The 25,422-nt window shown below is 38.2% G+C and overlaps 1 protein-coding gene across 1 annotated transcript; it reads right to left on the bottom strand.

Annotated features, from left to right (window-relative positions):
• Positions 1 to 4,110: 4,110 nt before the first annotated feature.
• Positions 4,111 to 4,978, bottom strand: LOC128867892 (tigger transposable element-derived protein 6-like). The gene is made up of 2 exons (XM_054109474.1): positions 4,466 to 4,978; positions 4,111 to 4,408 (listed from the first exon to the last, which is right to left on the bottom strand). Exons 1-2 carry the CDS (start codon positions 4,905 to 4,907, stop codon positions 4,182 to 4,184), a joined length of 669 nt encoding a protein of 222 aa, XP_053965449.1. The 5' UTR covers positions 4,908 to 4,978; the 3' UTR covers positions 4,111 to 4,181.
• Positions 4,979 to 25,422: the final 20,444 nt, after the last annotated feature.

The raw sequence follows: 25,422 nt of genomic DNA, 5'->3' as shown, positions 1-25,422 counted from the left end.
TAGTTAATTAACGCAGTATAGATATATAATTTCATGACCCCAGAGACGCGCTCGCTAGGCAATTTAAATGACACGCAAAAAGCAAGACTTACTACCTAATTTCAGGCGAGTCAATATTAAGCCGGCTTAAATAAAGTGCATGCGAAGACATTTTTCTACCTTCGCCAATTAGTGCTGGTACTGCAATTTGTAGCTACTTCAAACGAGCAGCAAAGTGGTGATGTGCAGATTCTTGCAATCATTTCGTTTTGTAGTCACTTGCCAAACCAAACCAAAGGGGCATTTATTAAAGGTGACGGCACTAGACCAACAACAATGTTTTGTACGTTTTATTGTCACGGCAAAGTATTGGAAAAGTAGAAAACAAAAAATTAATTCGCCTTGTTTTATGCTGTGCTGACAGCCACATTGACGCAACGAAGGGAAAAAAAAAACAAATCAGCTGATTTACCAACACCACTTTTAATAGATTCGTCCTGGATAAAACTAAAAAATATAAAGGGACCTGGGACCTCTTTAGCAGTAAAATAAAAGTTCAACAAATAACTTTCAAATTCAAAAGCAAAATGGTTAGGAGTGAAGAGGAATGTGAATGTGAACTCATCAAAACAAGCGAAGCACTTTGGCATCATTAATCATACAAAAGTTTTGACTGCATTTTGACTTGAAACTTTTTTTGAGTGAGATGAGTTTCTTGTACTTCCGTACGAGACTTGATTGTAAAAAAAAAAAACACGAAAAGAAACAAAATACAAAACAACGCCTTCAGCGCAATGGGGGTCTTGAATCAATCGACCATTGGCGCAAGATGGAAATTCACATCATCACGTTGCCAAAGTTTTGTTGTAGAAAAGTTTTCGCCTTTGACTTTTCAACGCAGCACCAAAAGGTAATAGCGGCACTGAACTCAAGGCGCGGCGTAGGTAATGACGATGATTATATTGACGAACTGCTAAGGAAATTTAACTGGCAAGCGAGTAAATTAGAGGCCAAGAGTTTTCTTTTTTTTTTGGCAAATTCACGATAAGGTGTGCACATGTTTTTATGTATGTATTTATGTATGAATCTGTAAATCTATACGTGTGTAAGTATGCATATAAAGTGCAATACTGCGAGTACCTTTGATTGCCTTCCCTGGAGTAGTCGCTGTAGCCTGGACAGAGAAGAGCGAAAATACTCTAAGAACTTTTAAGTAAAACTGCAAAGCTGCAGGTCTATGTTTTGGCAGTAAAGGGTGAAGTATGGGCCCAATTGACTTTTATCTTCGCTTTGCTAGCACACAAGGTCGACCTAAGGCACCTGCACTAGCATGTAAGAATGTGTGCGTATGTGGTATAACCACATATGCTTGTCGCTATGTTTGCCTTGACTTTTTAATGAACGCGTGTAAATATGTATGTATGGCATATACGTACACTTGACTGGCTAATTTTCGCCCGTACTTGGTTGCCATTAGAAGTGGAAAAGTTTTGCCATTCCGCAAATGAACAATTAGAAAAGTCTGCTTGGGAGCAGCGTGAAACTAAGACCCAGCCATCGAGGCCGTCTTGGCTTATTGCAATACACAGTGAGGCAAAAATATAATTCGTATATCGGAAATTAGTTATATATACAGCCCCGACCAAAAGTATTAGGCACCTCATTAAGTACTGAATTTTGCGTTTGAACAAATAAAAGGAATTAGTGATAAAAACATTAATATTTAGTAGATCCACCCTTTGATTTGATAACAGCAGCAATCCTCTGGGGTCTGCCGCGTACGAGCTTTGCACATTCGACTGTACTTATAGCGCTTCACTTGTGAATTAAAGCATTTTCCCGCAATAATTTGCACAAATTGTAGGATCACCCTTCTTATGGATTGGGCATAGCACACTTAAATTCCAAACGGCAGGCATACTTTCATCCGACCATATTTTGCATAGGAGCTGATGCATGCACCTTACCAGCTCCTCGCCGCGAATAGAATAGCTCAGCCGGCTGTCCGTCGGCGCCCGCGGTTTTGTCGTTCTTTAGCCGCGTTATCGCTAGTCTCACCTCGACATGACCGCGTAGCGAAACAAGAGTCCTGTCGTCAACGTTTGGGCTATCGGGATATTCACATTCTCTATGGCATGCGCAGCTGTCACTGTTTAACAGGTTCGAGAAGAGTTCCCTCCATAATTCAAGCACGCCATGGATATCAGTCACCAGATCGTCATCTTTGTTCTTATAGCAAAACGCCCCGGTCTTAAAGCCTTCTGTAAGCCGCCGAACTTTCTGATAGAATTTTCGGGCGCTGTTCCTATTGGCCAACATCTCAAGCTCCTCGTACACTTGTTTCTTCTTTCGGATAATAACTCCTTCTTCCTTTCTTAGCTGTCGGTAGCGATCCCACGCGTCTCGTGTTGCGCTCGATCGCAGCGTAGCTCTAGAGGCAACATCTTTTCTTTCTGCAGCACCACGTATTCTATTTTTAGGTGGCGAAACCTAAACCCAGCGCCCAACCAGCTATCCTGGGATGCTTCGCCTTCTCACGTTAGTTCGCTCTCGAGCGGGTATTCGGAAGCTATCAGGAGGATACTTGGGCTAAGCCGGGAAGTTGTGAGATGCTTGGACTATATGTATGTATATGTAGAAGAATCACCCTGGCCACTCTGAAGTGTATGGCTGCCCGTGGCTTTCCCCACAAGCGTGGACTTTTGCATATGCAACCCTCCTACTTGGCTTCTGCTCGCCTTCGGCTAAAAAGGAGCCCAACACTTCTAAAAACAACACATTTCAAAATTGTTGAAGCATGTTATCAAAGTTAAAATATTTTTCAAATTCATTCGAAATAATATCTGCTCCTCCATCGTGTGGAGGCTAGCGGGCTCACAGGCATTCTCAGAGGTTACCGCAGATCGCGTAACCATCTGCACAGAATTGGGATATGGTGTACAGTCACTTGTAGTTTCTGGGCCCAGTCCGCGGAGACTACAGGACACCTTTTTCTCGAATTTGATGCTTAAGCACGAAGAAAAATTAGACATATCGGTCATAAGAAAGGCACATACGCTCAACCCAACCCAGCTTTATCTTAAGATTGTCAATGGAACTGGGCGTCGATGAGCTGTTGTGATGAGTAGAGGGCACAAATCATCATAAAAATAATTTTGTTTTATAATTTTATAATTTTTAACAACATGAGGAGCAAAATGTTTGAAGTGATTGAAACTCGTGCACCTTTTATGATTTTTTATTAACAAAAATGCATGATTTTAAACAAACCAATGCATCTCTATGATTTGGACTCTTTAAAATGTTCGATTCGGTTCGGTTCGGCTTTGTTTTAAATGTTTTAATTTGTTGAATAAAATCTTTGGTATTTAATTCGTTGTTAATATTTTAAAACTTTATATATTATCTTACCTAGAAAATTGCCCGATCACCATAAAAAATAGTATAAATTCTCTTCTATTAATGCACTTGGACATTTGTGTAGGAAACTAAAAAGTGGAGGTTAATTAAGACCACAAATAAATAAAATAACATCGATCCATACTACATTTACGGTAAGTGCCTTTTCCCCATTAAATGGTAATTTTGAAATAAGTGTTGCTAAACTACATATAAATTAAAATATATTTTTTTGCAAAAGAAACTCGCTTTTGCTGCTCTATGCGGCCCTTAAAAGTATTCACCAAGAACTTGCCAGTGCAAAGAATACCAAAGGATATTTTGGTTATTCTTATTTTAAACTGACATATACACATATAATACATACATTCATACATACATACTAGCACATAGTTGCGGTAAAATTAGTGAAGAGCCAGTGTGAGTGGTGCTTATTTGTAATTAGATACGCGCATTTAAGTGTTTTCAAAATGTGGTTTGTTGAAATCAGTTGAGGTCAAGATTTAAGTATGCTTATGTATGTATAGCCATACTGCAAAGTGTTTGAAAATGACTTTAAAGGGGTTAAAGGGTTAAATGCACTCATTCCAGTTTCCGCATAAAAAGCTTCATTCGAAAGAAGTTTAGAATTTCAGAATAAGAAATACGACAAAGTGCCTTTAAAAATATATCTTCTCTCACTTTGATAAGATAAATAGAAATAATACAGTCGAACTTCCATATAGTGAATTCGCACGGGACCTGAAAATCACTTCACTATATAGAAACTTCATTATAAAGAAACATTGATTTCTTATGTAATTTTATTTAAAATAATCAGTGAGTTTGGTTTGAATTACAGCCTTCCATTTTTCATTTTCAATAAAAGCTTCCAAATCATGTAGAGAGTTGAAAACATTAATCGGCACGTCACTCCTCATTTCCACAAAGGTTCTAATTACGCTAATGGATGAAGCAGCTTGTATCAACGTAGGTAATGCCTCCTCAGTTTCTGCCAATTTTTCAACGGTCAAATCGTGTTCATCGTTATCTGAAATAATATTTACATATTAAATTTTTGTTTGACTATAAAAAGATAAATGCTTACCAGGTTCAGCTGGAACTCCGCGACTTTCAAAAATGCTGTTGAGAATATCTTCTTCGGATGGGTTGTCCGAAGTCTGCACACCATTATCAACATTTACGTAGTCATCAAACGATGCTTCGATATTTGCTACTTTTTTAAATGAAGACTGTAAATCAGCCAAATCTGATATTGAAAGAAGGTCCTCTTCAGCCCAATGCTCAAATGGAATCTGCATAGCATCTTTTGAAAATCCAGCCTTTTTAAAACAGTTGGCAATTGTTTCTGGTTTAACATAGACATTCCATACATTGCTAAGATTTCGAACTGCTTGCAGCAAGTCTATGGCCATAACAGAATTTCCCTCATCCACTTGAGTCAATATATTCGTTAAAATTCGTTTTCTGTAATGTTGTTTCATATTGTAGAGAATGCCTTGGTCCATGGGTTGCAGTAACGAAGTCATGTTGGGAGGAAAATAAGCGAGATGAATGTTTCTCAACTTGTCTCTTACATCTTTAGGGTAGGCAGTGCAGTTATCAACAAAAAACAACACCTTTCTGTTTTGATCACAAAATTTTTTGTCGAGTTTTACAATCCATTTCGTAAAAATCTCACTGGTCATCCATGATTTTTTGTTAAACTCATAATCGACACCTAAAGATTTTATTCCCTTGAAGCACCTCGGATTTTTGGCCTTTCCGATTACCAGCAATTTTAGCTTTTCTGATCCAGTCATATTGCTTCCCACCAGGACAGTTATTCTCTCCTTGCTTTGCTTCCCACCAAAGCATTTTTCATTTTTGAATGCCAGTGTTTTAGTTGGCAAGCATTTGAAAAACAAAGCAGTCTCGTCGGCATTAAACATGTCGTTAATGTTGTAATTTTCAATTAATTTCGGTAAGACGTTCGTTACCCATTCATCACGGTTTTCTATGTTGGCGTCAGCACTTTCCCCACATAATGTCTTTTGAATAACGCCATGCCGACTTTTGAACTTGTCTAACCAACCTGTACTTGCCTCAAATTCGTGGTGTCCTAGTGCTTCTGCAAAATCTTTGGCCTTTTGCTTCAATAATGGTCCACATAAGGGAGATTCTTACCACGTGCAACGAGTAACCATTTCAGCATTGCTTCGTCAATATCCTCAAAATGACAAGGTCGAAGTCTTTTGCGTTTGGTATTTACTGTCAAATCCTCCGCATTTTTTAAAATCACTTCCTTATTTTTTAAAATATTTGATAAAGTGCTGGGAAGAACTCCGAATTCATTGGCAATATCTTTTTTTTTTTTCTTTCCTTCATTAACTTTGTTAATCATTAATAACTTTTTTTCAAGCGAAATGCTGCTTCGATGCGTCATTTTAACTTCAGTCACTGAATAAAACTGTAATAGCTCAGCTTTTTCTGTTTTAATTTTGGGATTCCCCTCATTACAGTTTGTCCACATCTAACTGTAATTTTTTGCAACAGAAAACTTTTGAAAAAATTCACTATATGGAGACAAAAACTTAGGACGCTTGAATTTCCAGCTGTAAAATTTGTTCATTATACAGAAAACTTCACTATATAGAAATTCATTATAAGGAGACAAAAATACACCGAAAGTAGAACGAAAAAGCAGTGTCTTCGAAACCAGTTCATTATAAGGAGAGCTTCATTATATGGAAGTTCACTGTAGAGAAGTTCGACTGTATATGGAAATGATTAAAAATATTTATTTTAAGTTTTGGAATTTTAACTAAAACTTTTTTTTACAATGAAATAACATAATCACTAAGGCATTGCGCTTATATCCATGACTTTCACATTGGATTTACACGGCGGTAGTAAGACCAATAATGTTCTATGCAATTCTTGTACAGTGGACAAGAAGACGTACGCCAACAAATGGATGGCGGAAGGGATAGCTTTCAACGCTTCACACCTTTAACATACCTTGGAACCGCAATATTCTGTTCAAAATAAGACTATGTACAGTCATACAAATTACCGGACTACTGTGTGTTCTAAGCTGAGATCTACGCAGCTCCGAAAGCAGCAGACTTAGCCACAGAGACACTCCTACGAACTCTCAAATAAACTTTTGCATTGACAGACAAGCAGCCATCAAAGCAATAGCAGCTGTAATGACAAACTCACACTGCGTACAACAATGCCGGAACAGGATGGATGAGCTAGGAATTGAGTAACGAGCCACCATCTACTGAGCTCCAGGGCACAAGGGAATTGAAAGAAACGTGGAAGTGGATATACCAGCTAAAGCTAGTGCAGAAGGACACATGCACAATATGTAGCGAAATCAACGCGACAGGAACTCTGGAATACCTACGTTGCCACTGCTCCGCATTCCGCAAAACACGAATAAAGTGTTTGGGCTCTGCATCATTTTTAACCGTAAAGAACGTAGAAGATAAAAAAATTAGCAGCCTGCTTAAATTATCTAAACTGTGTATTAAAGTCAAAATATAAAGTTCTAAACCTCTCCATACAAATACTTGGTATCACTACGAATACATTTTTGGTCTAGACGTACATAATCCCTGATAAGCCAAACTAAGCATAGCCTTAATACACTGATTTCTATTGTAATGAGGCAATCTCTTATAAGTAGACATGTCCAGAGACTACGAGCCAGACGCATGATTTCTACCAAAGCTGTCTGAATAAGGAAGATGAAGAGACGACCTTGTATCTCTTGTTCCTCTTCCATGATCTATCCGGTTGAATATTTACTACTTTACGTAGACAATTCTTTAATCAGTGAGAAGAAATTTTAAATGAAAATTTCACATTGGTTTTAGGGACATCCGGACAACTTCTTCATGTGGCATTACAATGGGCTGTGCGCCTGAAGGCCTCGCTATAGAGTTGCACCAAAGGAAAAAGTGTATTGGAGCCTCCGAGGATTGGTCGTACAAACGAGAAGAGTCAGTGGACCATGAACCTATTTTAGTTGTAAGGATTTTGCCTGGTTTAACCCCATAGTTTGGTGTTAGCTAACCTCCCTTAGCTTTTACTCTTCACTCCTAAGCTTCTCCTTGATGGTGTCTTATCCGATTGCAAAAAAAGGACTCTTCTCCTTGATTGACAAAAACCGGTTTAAGTAATCTTGGTCTCGGGTCCCAAGACCACAGCCTCTGTAGCCAGTGCGTCGGCTAGTTCGTTCTCAGTTATACCCCTGTGTCCTTCGATTCAAGTTAGCTGTAATTTGTAAGTTTAATAATAACAGACTGAGATCTCCTCAAATATATTTATGAGCTATCAGTAGATTTACTCATCAAACGCAAAGTACCTGTTTCTATAAGTTAACAATTTATTTAAAAAAGCCTTGGTGATATTCACAAACATCGAGATATTACGGACCGCAAAACTGGACTGGATTGGAACCCAGAATGATACACTGGCTGTACACAGCAGTGGTTAGGCCTATTCTCTACTATGGTATTGCAATATGGTGGAATGCCCTTGAGAAGGGGGTGAACACCAAAAAACTTGGCAACGTTCAGAGGCTAGCATCTGTTCTTATAACTGGCGCGATGTCAACCACATCAACGAAAGCATTATGTGCGACATTAAACTTCCTGCCGGTAGATCTACACGCAAAATATATCGCGCGTAGCACGGCAATTAGGCTGAACGCTCTAAGTAAGTGGTCAAATAAGAGCTACGGTCACGGCAAAATCCTGGCTGGCACTTCGAAGATTCCCGGATTGGTGGACTATGCACTCCCGCACACATTTGCCATTACAACGTTCACGACCCTCCTACCCTCAAGTGAAGAGTGGGAACGGGACGATGTAAGACAGGGCGATTCCATCCTTGTATACACAGATGGCTCAAAGCTCAAGGGCAGAGTGGGCGGAGGTGTATACTCTGAGCATCTGGGGATCTCCTTCAGTTTTCGGCTCCCCGACTACTGTAGTGTCTTTCAGGCCGAACTGATGGCAATAACGAAAGCCGGCACAGTGTGGTTCGATATCCGGAAATGACATCTACATTTTCACTGACAGCCAGGCGGTGATAAAATCCCTCACAAAACAGTCGACAATGGCTGATTCATTTCGCCTAAGGATAATTTGGGTTCTTGGCCATCGCGACATTGAGGGTAACTGTAGAGCCGATGAACTAGCGAGACTCGGCACCAAGTTGACCGATGAGTACATAGACAATGACATAGGCATACCCTCACAAAAATGTAAGCTACTTATCCTTGAAGAAGTCGTAAGGGAAGCAAACGAAAGATGGCATAATGAAACCACCTGCAAAAGCGCCCACCAACTGTGGCCGACTCTTAGTGCTAAACGCAATTACACTTCCTATGCCATTGTCCTGCTCTATCCAGACGGAGATTCTAGGCGGACAATTTTTTAACGAATTGGAAGATCTCAGTTCCGCAGAAATAGGAGGTATTCAAAAATTTGTTTAAAAGCACGCACTGGTTTTTGGAGAAATAGGGAAAGCTCCCAACGCGGCATCACAATGGGCTATGAGCCTGAGTGTGTCCCACAGGACAACCGCTTCAACCTAACCTTGTCGACTGTTCCTTATTGGACTAAGGTAATTCTCCATTTGCGTATGTTTCCAGTATTCATACGCGTTATATCTGAGTGTTTATGGTGACGTTCAATTGCGGAAATGCGGTCTTCAAGTACCTATATTTATAATCTAAAATCATTTTATAATCTCGGATTCCGGTAAAAAATTTTGTATGGATAATCTCACTTTTTAATTACAAATTGGGAGTTAAACTCGAAAAAGTAGTTATATATTCAGAAATTATTTGCAATTGTCTGCTTAGGGTGAAATTGTTTATTTATTGTTTACAAATTATTTGCAATTTCATGCCTCCAATGGATATCGAATCTCGGACCTACTGCAACAAACACCACAAACACACCAGGCTGCTGTGTTCGCATTCTTCTGTAAGTATTATCATATCATTAGAACCAAGCAGCCTGTGCATTTGAAATTTTAAAATTCACTGAATGCATCTCCTTGAATTTTTTTCGCCATTTAAATTTCAATTCAATTGTAACTTTGCTAATTTGTTATAATTCACACCAGCATAAAAAATAAAAAAAGCATTTACGCTTTTGCGGAGAATCCGCTAGGCATCAGTAAACCGTTGCAGCCAACCAATGCAACCAGGCAACCACCAACCGTCCATTTTAATTAAAAAGAGTATGCAACACAAAAGCTAATTTAATTTACTGTCATTTGAGCCAGCCGCTGACGGCCACTAAACATTACTCAGGTTAGGTGTCTGAGTATGTATGTATGTGTGTGGATGTGTGTATGAGTGTATGTAACAACAGACTATATAGCTTAATTAGAGTAGCAGCATTGAAATGTGGCTTGCTAGCGCGAATTCTCACAGCATGAAGCGACAACAGGATGGGATGTTTAGAACGGAAATTGTTGGACTTACATGATGACGCTGTTGTTCGAGTGTCTCCGTGTATTATGTGTTGAACGATAAACAAGCAATTGGGCGGCTGCTGCGCGTATATGTGTCGTATTATGGATACACTCTGAAAACAAGCCTACTAGTTCTGAACTGGGTCCGTTAGTAGTGGTTTGTTTTGCAGCTGCAGTAGTTCGTCTTCTAACTTTTTTCATTGCTAGCAACTAATAGTTTTAGTATGACAATATGATACGAAATGTAAATTGTCATCCTGTGCATTAGCATCATATCATTAACAAACTTAATTAAGTCCTTACATTAGTGTGATATCAGTCAACTTTGCAATAGTCAAAAAAGGAATGCCTGATTGACTCCTTCAATATTTATACTCCCTAAATCCTCCTAACATTTAAAGAATGCGCATTTAAAGTAAGTATCCTAAGTATTTATTTACCTGTGCCTCTAATTGGCAATTTGCAACTAGTACAATTGTAGTCACTTTCGAACTAGTACGACTTATTTCATGAAATACGAGTTCATGAACTATAATAGAATGCATTTTATTAAATAGAAAAAAGCAAAAGTGTTTATGTTTTCACACAATTCACGGAAATATGGCATAAATCTTAATATTACATTTTATGCGTATTTTTAACACAGGTTTCGGTTTTTTAACTTTCCTGATCTATCCAGATCTATCTATCTATCTTTTTTCATTATTCATTTCTTTTTCTATAAAAACATTTGATTTAAGTCGTACATTTAAGTGCCAGTATTGGTTTAAAACTAATAATAAATGTCTGCGAAACTGCAATGGATTTAAATATTTCAGTCGAATTTCGTAGTTGTTCTGATAGAATTTTCATTTTTCATTAATTGTGAAATTATCTGGGGGAAAATTCCATGGGGGTCGCATCATATTTTCAGAATTTTATTTAGTAAGATCAACAATTTTTTAATATACGAAATAATACTAAAGAAAATACAGCAAAATATTAATGAAAATGGTTTTATTGTTTTCCAAAAAATTTTCTTTGGAGGTCAATATGTACATCTCTGCACTCGCTTGAACCAATTTTCAAAGCATTTGGTAAACGGCACCGAATGTCTTGGAGCGTGACTACCATTCGAAATTGCACAGGTTCGAATCTCCGTGCATGAAACACCCAAATAATAGAATACGTTTTTTCTAATAGCGATCGCCCTTCGGCAGGCAATGGCAAAACTCCGAATATATTTGCCTTTTCCCGTTGAAGTCTCCTCCAAGGAGAGGTGCGATACTCTGACTAATGAGCTCTGAAAGGGGAAATAATTAGTGTTGTCATCAATTAGAACTACTGCCTTAGGTCTTGGGCATTCATAAGATACCAACTTACATCTCCTAATACCTAGGCCTTTTATTTGCCTCCATTTACCCATGGCTCTTGTATTACAAACAAGTATAATTTTTCTTCGGCAAATCTAGTGCACCCATCTTGTGTGGAGAAGGCTCTATGTATGGGTATAGAGCCTTTTCTTGAGATACTTCACTATAAAAATCTCTTGCCTACACTTTTCAACATTGAATAAAAGTCTACAAATTAAAGGATTTTTTTTAAATTTCCTTAAGTTCACGGTTGTTTAGCCTCCGAGTTCCCTTGTTTCAAAAGCGGGAACACTATTTCCCCTAAGCACCTTGACTGTTCGCTTAATTAAACGTGGATCAGTAAAAATGTATAATCGAATAGCGAAGATCTCTGCTTTTACTGCTCGACCCTTTAAAGATTAATTTACTACTGCATTGTTGTTCTTCCACTTAGTGTTGCGGTGACTTCATTCATCTCTCTTGCCAACAAGTTCTACTTTGGACTAAGTAGGCAATTGAGTGGAAAAGTCCTCTCTCGACGAACAAAACTAACACTCTACAAGACTCTCATCATGGCCGTCCTAACGTATGGCGCAGAAGCTTGGACGATGACAACATCCGATGAAGCGACGCTTGAAGTGTTTGGGAGAAAGATTCTGCGTAAGATTTTTGAACCTTTGCACGTTGGCAACGGCGAATATCGCAGGCGATGGAACGATGAGCTGTATGAACTTTACGACGACATAGACATAGCGCAGCGAATAAAGATCCAGCGGCTACGTTGGCTGGGTCATGTCGTCCGAATGGATAAAACGTTCCGGCTCTGAAAGTATTCGATGCGGTACCAGCTGGTGGTAGGAGAGGAAGAGGAAGGCCTCCTCTGCGTTGGAAAGATCAGGTGGAAAAGGACTTGGCTTCACTTGGTGTGTCCAATTGGCGTCGGTTAGCACGAGAAAGAAACGACTGGCGCGTTTTGTTAAACTCGGCCAAAATCGCGTTAGCGGTTATTGCACCAATTATGAAGAAGAAAACTTCATTCACCCTCTTGTGTGATCAGCTAGCACTTTAAGGCAAAGATTTGTTGAAGAGTAACAAAACTTAGTGCACTGGATTTTATATAGAGTCCGCCATTTTATTAGATTTTGAGATCGTTCGAACTTCTATGACAGCCCGAGACAAATTCTAGCACATTAACATTTAACAGTTTTGACTTTACCAAAAATGTTTCTAGAAATTCTGTTTAAAACTTTTGATTTGGGATAAAAGGCCTGTAGAATTTTTCTAATTTTTTTATACAACTTTAAAATTGAGTTTATATAGTTTTTGTTGGACAAACACTTATGCTTTTATACAAAAATAATGGATATTAAAAAACCAAAATTATTAAAAGTGGTTGGCAAAATGTTGGTGTTTTATCTTTTTTGCCTCGGTGAGTACCAGGCTGTAAATACATTATACAAAAACGTATACAGTGAAATTTATGTACGTGCAAGAAAAATTTTTAAATTTTTTACTTTGTCCAAACCAGCATTTTATGAAAGAACTGTTTTTTTATGTTATAGCTAAAAGATTCTGATTTTTTCCTTTTGGTTATCTATGCCTAAATGTCCATGCTTTGCACTCGAAAATATTTTATAATTTCTCCCGATTCCCTCCTACTGTCAATCCAACATGTTTTAGGCAATTTTGCGCAAACCAAAATGTAAATGATTTAATTGGACCTCGAAAGTGAAAGTGAAAAAATTCCAAAGTGGTGTAAAGTGGTTTGACTGCGTTTTTCAATTAACGCTCCTGCATTTTGTCGCTATACCTCCCACATACTAAATATCTTACAATGATGCTGCTACCAATTCACACAAATATAAACCAGACAAATTTGCAGCTTGTTGAGTTGCAGCAGTGCAACATTTTTGCTGCTGATGCTGCTTTAGCTGCTGATGACTCTGCTGCTTCTTGCTTTTCACCTCAAAATCAACACGAAAGCAACTACCGTCAGCGTAAATGCTTTCGACAATACAATTAGACTATGAAATGAGTGTTTTAAGTGCGCGCAGAGTATACTCGGAGCTACAAGCGCTTAAATGCAAATATATGTATGTGTGAATGCGAATATGTCCTATATATGTCAACATATATGTATGTGTATGTTTGCATCAATGCATATGAACTCAAACTCATCCATTTATTTGCATACTCACAGCTTACTGAAGTGCTGCCAATTCCTTTCTACACTTTCGCGCTTTAGTGCCAATCAACGTTTTCACAAACCCACACATCGGTGGTTATGCATAGATAAACTGATTCAGACATGAAATATATGGATATGTTCATATGTTTGATGTAAACCCGCATACAAATCGAATCGACGTTAGTGAACACATTGTGCTGTTGAAACACTTTTGATCTTTTACAATTTCTCCAACGATATCATCGACTGAATTCTTTTGTTTGCGGTGGAATTTGGAAAGAGCGGGTGGAGCGGTATGTGTCTAAGTGAGCGCATGTATGTCAGTACTTTGCACACCAAAGTGGATTTTGATTACAAACGTGTCCATGCACTGATGAGCACTCTAGAGAGAATGGTCAGTCATAGATACTCAGTGCAATCGAGCCAATCAATATGCAATAATCACTACTACAATTTCAATGTGGTAAGGATGCATATAATGCATTTGTGGCGCAAATTTGCATGATTTACAGATTTTCTGTTGAACGATTTTCTTAGTGTAAATATGCGGAAGCTTCATATGAAATGCGGAAAAGTGAGTACTAATATAATACATATTAAACTATGTCTATCAACAGTTAGAATGTGAGCGTCTAAGTCAGAAAAACACCGACCGAACAACTTTAAAATCCGTCAGCAAAAAAGCGTCTAAATAAATATAAAATATACCTGTATACCCTAACCATTTTATGTATCAGGTCAGTCCATAAGTTCGTGCGTATTTTACCCATAATTTCACTTTTGTACGATTTTTGCATACAAAAAATTATTCGCGGAATATAACGGAACTATTTATATTTTCTTTGATATTATATATTGTGCATTCAACAAGTGGTTTTAATCGCGGATAGAAGCACGTGTTGTTAAAAAATAAAATGGAATCTTCGAACGCATATAAGAGGTATATTTTTTTTTTTTTATAAAAGTGGTAAAAATGCAACAACTGCTGCTGCAGAAATAAACACTGTTCACAGAGCGGATGCCGTGAGTGTAAGGACTGCGCAAAAGTGGTTTTCAAAACTCCGAAGTAGTAACTGCGATGTGGAGGATGCCCCGCGCGCTGTTCGTCCTGAAGTCTTTAACTCCGACGCCTTGCTCGAACTCGTGGAAGCTAAGCCAAATTTGACAGTCGATATGATAGCTCAGAGGTTAAATTCATCGCATCGAACAGTTCACAGGCACCTGATTCAGTTGGAAAAGGTTTCAAAGCTGGGAAAATGGCTTCCGCATAGACTTTCCGTCGCCAACCTTCAGCAGAGAGTAAATGCGTGTTCTCAGCTGCTGTAATGGCTTGAAAATGAAAGCTGTTTGAACCGTATCGTTACTGGTGATGAAAAATGGGTCCTTTACAATAATCTTGTTCGTAAACGCCAATGGTTAGATAAGGATGAAACACCAGAACCGACCCCTAGAGATGGCCTTCACACCAAGAAGGTTCTCCTGCCTATTTAGTGGGATATGGCCGGTATTGTTTATTATTAACTTATGGAACCAAACCAGACGATAACTCCTGATTATTATTCACATCAGATATCAAACCTGAATGAGACACTTAACAAAAATCGACCGTCTTTAGTGAATAGACGCAAAGTTTTGTTTCACCACGACAACGCAAGACCTCATACCGTAAGGCAAACATTAGGCAAGCTGAACGAGCTCGGATAGGAGCTAATGCCGCATCCACCATACTCTCCGGATATTGCACCTTCTGATTATCACCTTTTCCGTGGACTTCAATCCCATAAAACAGTAACAAGAGCTACTCCTCAAAAGAAGCTATAAAAAGGGATGTCGAAGCGTATTTTGGCTCCAAGGACAAACAACTTTTTGAGCAAGAAATTAAAAATTTGCCTAAACGTTGGAAGGACTTTGTAAATAATGAAGGAAAATATATATATGAAATATATACAAATGTGTGAACTACAAGGCCAACGAAGGGATGAATGGCATATCTAGTGAAACGTTTCTAAACCTCTAAAATTCCTAAAGATTAACCCATATATAAGTAGAATAGATCCCAGATAATGCTGCAATATTCGAGGCTTGATCTAACTAGAGAAAAAAAGAACAAATTCTTCAGCGTACAAAGATTCTGGAACTCCTTTGAACTCCTAGCTACAAAGCCGAGCATAGATCTAGACTTGCCCATGATAAAATCTATATGTTTAGAAAACGATATTTTCGATGTAAATATGGTCGGCAAGTTTTTGTTTTCATACATTTTTGTGAGGGTGCCCAATTTATAATCGATATCAATCGCAACTTTGCGTCTACTGAGGGACAGGTGCTGGTATTTACAGGCATCAGGCATGTAAATCTTCAAGTCATCTGCATACACCAGACAACGCGATACTCAAAAACGTCTGAAATGTCATTAACAAAGACAAGGGGTCCCCCGGCTGTCTAGAGCTCGGGTAATTTCAGGAACTTTTTTTTGCACTAAAGAAATGAAAAACGATATTTACATTTTTTTGGCTTTTTATTTAACTTCTTTTACATACAAAAATGAAAAGAATTTTTTTTTTAATTTTAATAATTTTAAAAATGACACTGAAGTTGATCCTCCCGAAAAATTGGATCTGAACGGTATTGTTCATTTTGGCTCTTCTATTTATCTAAAACACAAAAACCAAAAAAAAAAAAGATTAATCATTATGACTGTAGTTATGTCCGGTAGTTGGGGTGTCTCCCCATCTATCGTATACTGGCTTTACACGGCAATCCTCAGACCAATCCTAACATACGGCATATTAGTATGGTGGCCAGCTTTAGATAAATTGTACGTCAAAAGAACCATGGCACACGTACAAAGAATGGCCAGTCTTTGCATCTGCGGGGCCCTTAGGACTACACCCACAGAGGCACTAAATATTATGCTTAACATTTTACCAATAGAGCAGTACGGTAAGCAAACAGCTGCCAAAGCAACTCTCAGACTAAGAGAAATCGGCCTACTCAGAACGTACCAAAGAGGGCACTCCTCAATTTTAGAACAATTCCCCTGCATTCCCAGCACAACGGATTTCTGTAGGACCAAGGACATCAATTTCGATAAATCCTTTGTCACAGTATTTCCTTCCAAAAAGGAATGGGATAACGGGCTCATTGTTAAGATAAATGACTTAAACATCTACACAGATGGCTCAAAACTGGACAACCAAGTAGGTGGAGGGGTCTACTCCGACAAACTCGGAGTATGCCAATCATTTCGCTTACCTGATCATTGCAGAGTATTTCAGGCGGAAGTCACTGCCATAAAAGAGGGACTTAAAGAAATAAAAACGAGAGTATTATTCGCAAATGAAGTCTTCATTTACTCGGACAGTCAAGCAGCAATAAAAGCGCTGGAATCAAAAACACACTCGTCAAAAACAGTTCTAGAATGTTTTAAACTACTAGATGACGTATCTAAGCGCTACAAGGTGCACCTTATCTGGGTACCAGGCCACAGGAACATCGCAGGAAACTGCAAGGCGGATGAACTTGCAAGAACCGGTACAAAGCTCGATCTCGAACCAGATAAGACGCTGATACCCATGCCCATAGCCACTTGTAAATTACTTATAGACAGGGAAACCATGAAAAAGGTAAATACAATCTGGCAAAACCTCACAACATGCGAACTAAGCAGACAGACATGGCCGAACTGGAACAGCGGTCGATCGAAGATCTTGCTAAGATTCAACAGAGAATCTATAAGAAAAATGATAGGTGTTTTAACTGGTCATTGTTTAATAGGCAGCCACGCTAGAAGGTTAGGACTCCCTTACTTCGATTTCTGTAGAAGCTGTCTTAATACAGAAGAAGAGGAAACAGTCAGACACCTTTTATGTGAGTGTGAAAGCCTAGCTATAAGAAGGCTGCGCACTCTCGATACAGCATTTCTAACCGATGTAGCGGACATAGCCCATCTAAAACTAACGAAGCTCTGCTCGTTTATTAAAGCAACCGGATGGTTTGAAAAGGAACACGTAGAGTAAGGATAAGCTCCAGTGGTATCACAATGGACCTTCCGAAGGTCTAAGTGTGTCTTACGACAACCACCCTACCTACCTACCTACCTACCTATGTCCGGTTCTAGAAAAAAAATGACAAAATGGCGAGGTTTTGAATTTGGCACTCTAAAAATCGGGTTGTATTCAGTTTTTTATTAAAAAAAAAAAATAAGAAATAATTGAAATAATAATATAATTCTATTTTGTTTGGGCGTTAGTCATTGATGTTGTGAACAACATATTAATATTTCAGACGATTCGGTTGAATAGTTTTTATTATTATTATTTTTTTTTTTTTGACAACACCAGGCTGATAAAAGTCGTTTCGGATAAATGAGTTTAAAGTTCGAGGTACAGGAGCGCGCGGGCCGCTCTCTACCTAGTTAATGGGCTGTAGAAACTATAATATTGGAAATTTTCGGACGAAAATTTCACAGTATATTCTTAAAAGCCTATACTTTCGAAATAGCAAAAAAACAAAATATCGATTTTTGAAATGTCTAAACCACCGGGTCGCCTTAAGCACAATAGTGACCCGAGATGCCTACCTTGAGGCACACCTTAGGTAAGTTTAATGGCAACAGAATTTATATAGTTTATACGAACGTATTGAGTTCTATCTGTGGGATACTTAGCAAACCACTTAAGTAGGCTAGGCGAAGATCAACCGAGCCCAGCCTTTTAAGTATGATACTATGGCTGACTCTATAGAACGTCTTTTTCAATTTGTTTTAAGGCAAAATTTGCGAATAAACTTCATTTCGTAACAATATATCTACCCTTAACAAAGCCATGCTGATAAGGCAATGTGAGATTTGAAATTTGGAAGATACTTAAATCATGAATCAGTTTTTCAAAGAGTTAAGGTATACTAGAGATTTTGCAGATCGGGCGATAATTTTGGCCATCCGACTTGCTTTCACACTTATGTGCCGTTTTGATAAAAGCTTTTTTTTCAATTATGTAAAAATTCACCAAAAAACAGCTATTTAAAGATAATTGTTAACGGTTGAACTAACGATGTAAATTAAATGTTATACCTATATATTAATAAATATCACATTATTTTTTATTGAATGCAGAAATCCTAAACTTACACAAAACGTTACACTTATTAACATTAGCTATTCCATATTATCTCATATTTCTCCCTTTTCACCTCCAATCACCACCCGGTGTTCACAATGAATACTGATTTCCATGATCAGTGAAGCATTAAACGCTAATTGCAATTCGAACTATTGAATGGATTAATTTGAATGCAAATTCTAAATCGCCAGCTCTCATCGACTCTGCTAACTGCTTTCAGCTGATTAAAAAGCGAGCACTCTACATATAGTACAAACGCGTGTATATTTGGACATTTGCGTATTATATGCACAAGCGCAGTCAGACATAAATATTCGTATATGTACAGTAAATCAAAAAAGTTTTCGTCGCAATAAAAACAAAACTTTATTTATTGAACTCTTTACAATGCTCGGGACCTTCAGTGTGGTATATTTCGCGCTCTTTCAACCCAAATCTCAAATTCAAAAATTAGCACAGAACATCCTAAATTTAATAAAATTTAATCTGGTCAAAATGAATGCCAAAAAAGTATACGCCTCGTAGCTTATAGAAATATTATAAATCATTGTATCCAATATGAAATGTCTATCACATTTTTCTTGGCTCAAAATTCCTTATTACCTTAACATCAAAATAACAAAACTCTACACCAAACACATATAAATTTGGTTTTATTACTTCTTGAAGAAATTTCTCAGTTCCCACTTATTACTCTTACCAGTTTTCTGCTCGAAACTATGTGCAATAACTTTTAAACTGATTAAAAAGATATTTTCCATTATTAAACCTGATACTATAATTTTGAGTAGGTAATTCTATTGACATACATATATAGGAGTTACGATGGATTCTCTGTTGGAGTTTAGGACATTAACATTAAGACCGCTACATTTAGCAATACAAGAGTAAGCTACTATGTAAGCACTCTCTTTTCATATGAAAGAGAAATATCTTGAAAGGGGTTCAACATGCAATATGCATAACCCAGTCGAATGACCTGTACTCAATTTTATAAAGAGATACAATGTTATCTTCCCGTCTAGAGAAGAGTGAAATACTAACCCAACATGGTTAAATGATGACTCAAAAAATGGTACACAGATGGTTCCAAAACGCTTCAAGGAGTGGGAACAGGAATAGGGGCCTAGAGCACACAAATCCCTAACAATAAGTACAGATACCACGATTTTCCATGCGGAGCTCTTGGCCATAATGGAAACAGTGGAAATCATATCCAAAAGAGGGTTCGAGAAAGTAAAAATTAAAATACTTTCGGACAGCCAATCAGTTGTTAAAGTTTTTCACATTCAAGTCAAAAGTCCTAATAGAGAAGGCAGCCTTTTATGCCAAAAAAGGGGCAGAAGAGCTATTTATCAGACCAACCCCATTTTTCGGCTTTAACAAAAATAATATAAAACAGGAAAGAAAAAATGGATCCAAACTAAACCAGGGAGCACTGGAACGACACAAGCGGCCTTAATCACTCCAAAAAGTTTTTGAACTTCAACGCCAACACAGCAAAATCTGCTCTAACCCTAGATAAAAAGGGCCTCAGATTACTCTGTGGAGCACTTTTACAGGTAACTTTGCCTGTAATAAACACTTTAACACAATAGGGATATCTAGTAAAAGATCATGCAGGTTCTGCTGTGATGGAGAGGAGTCTATGGAACACTTAATCACCAACTGTGAGGCATTTGGCTACGGGAGGCACAGAATCCTGGGCGCGTACCTATTAGAGGAGGAATACCTATAATTGCTCCGTCCTAAGGGGCTGGTAAGATTCCTCAATAAACTAAATAATTATAATTAAGTAATAAGGAGCGCACAATAGATCAATCTAGTCGCAGTGCATAAGGGCCTTAACCTAACTGTACAACCATTACCATTACCATAAGGACTTTAATCAAGCAATGAGATAAAAAGCTAAAATATTTATGTTATCATATTTCTTTAGTAAGTGAATTTTTTTACTTAATGAATTTAATTTCAAAATTCTCTAAATCCTTTCATGAATTTTAAAAGTGAATGCCCAATGCATGAATTATTTGCTTCTACAACTGTCAAAGTGAGTAAAAGTTTACTGAAAAATATGTGTCTTAATGCCCGTGTATATAATTTTTTCACAATTACGAGAGCCGCCTCAACCGAATAGGTTTGTGCGTGACTACTATTCGGTAGGGCTTGAAGAACCAAATGATAGAGAAGGTTTTTATCTAAAAGCAGGTCGCCTTGCGGCAGCTAATGGCAAAACTCCGAGTGCATGCATTTCTGTCATGAAAAAGTCCCCCTTGAAAACTGTGAGTCATTCCATTTGTGGACTGACATCAAGACGTACACCCTAAATTGGAAGAGAAGCTAGACAGTGTCATACACCACGAAAAGATAGTCTGACATGTAGAGCTACAAAAATAATTGGACCAAAATGGGACTTCAAACGTGCTACTCAATCGGTCAGGGAAAAACGTCTCTAAGTTAATTGCTTTGATCTCAGGCCACTGTCTTCTAGGTCGACGTTGAAGATTGCAGGTACATCATTTCGACTATTACAAAAGCTGCAAGAATGAGGAGAAGGAGGCACCTTATCTGTCACTGCCCCTTTGTGGCATGCTACCTGATTTAGATGTTTCGGCTTATCGTTCTTAAACGCCACTGATGATCATAGGGATACATGTAAATAAGTGTCAGCGAGGTCTTGAGCACTTGAAACAAATTGGCCTAAGTGAGTTGATTTAACTACCCACTGCAAATTGTACCTCCTACCTACCTAAGCCCGGAGCCCGTTCTGCCACTTCCATCAAAGTCACGGTTAGCAAACGGGTTATTCTAACCCACAAGCGAGCTTGGCAGGCTGAGAGAGGCTGCAGATGGACAAAACTATGCTACCTGTCATGTCCGACCGACTGTCGCAGTTCCTCCTGTCACTAAGCAGAGGAGGCTGGCTCCGACCACCTTGGCTCCTTGGCACCACAAGATCTACTCAGATTTCTTCGGAGATCGAGTAGATTTAAGGAAAATTAAAAAGGGAACCCGAGTGCAGTACAATGGATTTAATTGTGTGTGAGTGCTGCACCTGCTAGTCTGTCCCGACAAAAAAAAGAAGCCAATTACAAAATTTAATGAGATGTTAGTCCTTGGCTTCTCATATAATTTTTCTCATACGCTATGGAGAAGACACGTAAGCTATCGAATATTTGCATCAGTAATTTTATCATTTTATACCACCTTATTTAGTTCCATGAAATAACAACATTTTTACAGTTTCACTTATAAAATAAAAACTATTAAGTGGATTTTATATTGCCGACCGACGGTGCTAACCATTTTCTTCCATATAAAAACTTGTAGACCGTATTTTGTATGGAAAAAAATTTCAGCAAAAAAGTTGTCAAAAATCAACGGTATGAGGGATATCTTTAATGTTCGGCAACAAAAGGAAATCATTCGGCGCAAAATAGAACTCTAAGGCGGACGGCACATTAATTCGACTTTTTGAGTGTACAAAAACTTACTTGTGTGAGCGAATACGTGAGCGTCCACGTTGTCTTTGTAAATAATGAAATGTCTAGGTGGTTGGTTTTTCTAATTCCCCCGAAAACTTCTGGCAAACAAATGGTTGTATCCCACTCAGAATTGACGGTTTTAAGTTACTCATACCAGATTTTCCAAAACACCAGGTGACGATTTCCTTTGAGTTGACTCATCTGCTATCAACTTTCGTTGAATTAAGCTAATCTTAGAGTACCCATACTGGCGATTGCTGTTTTGTTTCCGCCTCTTACTCATAGATCCAAGATTTTCCACCTATTATAATGTCACAGACGTACTATGAACGACCGAGGCTGAATTTCATCAACATTTCTTAACAGCAATCGACGCGAACTCGTTTTTGGTTAATCGTCACGCTATACGGTACGCAACGAGAACAAATCTTCTTCTTGACCAAATCTTCATGCAATATTGAATATATGCTGGCTCCACTAATGCGCAAGGATGCCTCTATCTCGTCATATGGCACGTGACGATCTTGCGTTATGAATTGATGTAGGTACTTTGCGAAATTCATCCAGCAAGAGCCGACGGTCGCATTAGAACTCGTTGTACCAGTGGTTAAGTGTGACGCCTCAACGCCACAAGTCGAACTCAACTGATCGATGTCAGAAAATATTCCATCACGAAAATTTTTCATTCAATTTTTTGGGCGAGATAAATTTTTCATCTCACTGCTGACTCCGAATGGCATATTTTTTTTTTTTTGAGGAGTTTTTTTCATGGCAGAAATGCACAGGAAGGCTTGCTATTGCTTGCCGCTATTAGAATAAAACTTGTTTCCTCATTTCATGTTTTATGCACAAAGATTAGAGCCTACTCACTCCTTAATGGTAGTCATGCACCAATCCATTCGGCTACGGTGGGTGCCTGCACTTCATTATATCTACCCAAATTAAATAGGCTACATAAATTATTCTAAAACATCGAATTAAGAAGTTTGAAATTTTGGAAAAAATTTGCGGAATTTCATGCTTTTCAATGTATGAGTCAAACTTTTATAAGAAATTAGAAATAAAAATTGAAAAAAAAAACAAAAATTAAATGTCCCGAAGTAGTCAAAATCTCGTTCATCTATTTTATTGTTCAGGGGTCCTATCTGGCCATACCGCTCAATTTTCACTGTATGTTTATGAATGGGGAATAAGTCCGTTTTTACCGAAGACTTTTATTTAAACAAAACAGAATAATTATATCAATAACTTAATCAATTATATATTCGTCGTTTCCCACATCTCGACCAAAATCGCCTGGTCTGATGTCAAAGAAGTTGTTGAGCCAGTTTTTAAGGACCTCTTTGGCAGCTTTTTGACCTCGATGAAAAGTAAAGAGGAGCAGGTGTCGAAAATGCTGATTTTTGACTCCTGGGTATTCCATTTCTAAACCTCAAGACTAATGAAAAATTAAAAAAAACACAAAAATACAATTAACATAGTTTTGAAGAACAGAAAGAGTTCTATCAAATGAATACTTACCCTTTGCCAAACAGCCAACAAATCGTTGTAGAATAAAAGAAAATATGCAAACGCTATGAACTTATTCCCCAACCCAATACATTAAAATTGTTTGTATATAGTATATATTTTTTTAATACAATAATTCTCATACAATTTTGTTAGCTTTACCTTTTTTTTTAAACTAGCCTTAACTTTTTTTATCCCTTATTGGACCCCGGCATGTTTTTTCTTCTGGTAAACCAACCGTTACATTTCATGCCTTCTGCCATTCACCCCAAAGCTATGACTAGTGAAAGGACTCATATAGCATGAACGTGCATATACGACTCATGAAGGCATTTGCACTATCATATTATGTGCGAGCTTTTTTTCGTCTTTGCTAGACACACGGTATCTCCTGGCAGGCCGCGCTGTGATCATGGATACGCTCCAAAAGATCACAACTCCACCCAGGGGAAAGGTGATGTCCATTACCGGTCGGCACCCACGGGGAGGGTTTGCTACGAAGATTTTTGCCAAATGAGACTCTGATCTGGTATCGCTATGGATCAAAATGGTCTCTGCGTGTGCTCGGCCAGCCAGAATAATCTAAGACTAAACCTAAATTTTATATTAATTTGAGAAAAGAAGTATAACAACAGTTTATACCTACAGTACATGAAATAGTATAATATATGGAGCGTTTTTAAAATTTTAACTTATTTCACGGTCCCACTGAAAGAAAAAATCCCAGAATATGCTTATGTCATTCGCCTAACCTCTGCAGTAATTGTTTTTCGGTAACATGTGTTTGTTTTTACTGTAAGTGCGTCCACCGCTGTCTCTTTGTTTTTGCCCCAATACTGCTAAATCTCTTGATATGCGAATATAAATTTCCTGTCTTCTTCTTCTTCTTAATTGGCGCGATAACCGCTTACGCGATTTTGGCCGAGGTTAACAAAGCGCGCCAGTCGTTTCTTTCTCGTGCTAACCGACGCCAGTTGGACACACCAAGTGAAGCCAAGTCCTTCTCCACCTGATTTTTCCAACGCAGAAGAGGCCTTCCTCTTCCTACTACCACCAGCAGGTATCGGAGCCGGAGCGTTTGTATCCATTCGGACGACATGACCCAGCCAACGTAGCCGCTGGATCTTTATTCGCTGCGCTATGTCTTTTCTGCCTACAATTGACAATATCAAAACCACATTTGCAACCAATTTGTTAGCTTGAAATTGTACAATAACCCACATCTGCAAATAAACGGTGATCAAATTGGAAGTACTTTTTTCAATAGGGCTTTTTTGACAGATCACGCGTAACTACTGTCAAACTAAATGCATCATTTTTTTAGTATTCATTGACATTTATTTATGGAAATACTTACGCCTCAACAACATTTACAAATCATACAATTGTTTTACGGAAATCGCCACTCTATGAAAAGTGTTCATTGCACGCCTTGGGATCCGAATTTTATTCAACGAAGTCGCCCACTTTTGACTTTAAGGCTCCGTCAAAAAGTAATTTTTTCGTATTTGTACTGAAGAGCAACAGCCATTCAAAAATAGTCATTACATCTATTGAAAACAACCGTTTGGTGCGGCCTATGGACTGGAGGAATCATCGGCCCATATTAAAGATCGAGGCGCCAATATAACAGTGAATGGCGAACGCGCCATGATAAACGGCTTTTGATATCGGAAATTCAAGTTCGTGATCTCCACCAATTTTGGAATTAAATTTCGTGATATTAAGAGGTAGAACGCTCAATGCTTAAATGCAAAAACAGTGCATACTTGCATACTTTTTTCGAAACAGAGAGGGTAAAACTTAAACAGGCTGGGAGACGAGTATTTTTTCGATCCACTGTGTGCATGTATATGCCTGTTATCAGCTACCTTCAGCTAAGCACCAGTATTCAACATCATAATCAGCATTAATATGGACATTTT

Source organism: Anastrepha ludens, chromosome 6, assembly GCF_028408465.1.
Source record: "Anastrepha ludens isolate Willacy chromosome 6, idAnaLude1.1, whole genome shotgun sequence".
NCBI classification, from domain to species: domain Eukaryota; kingdom Metazoa; phylum Arthropoda; class Insecta; order Diptera; family Tephritidae; genus Anastrepha; species Anastrepha ludens.
The sequence above is the reverse complement of the archived record's forward strand: the minus strand, read 5'-3'. Positions and strand labels throughout refer to the sequence as shown.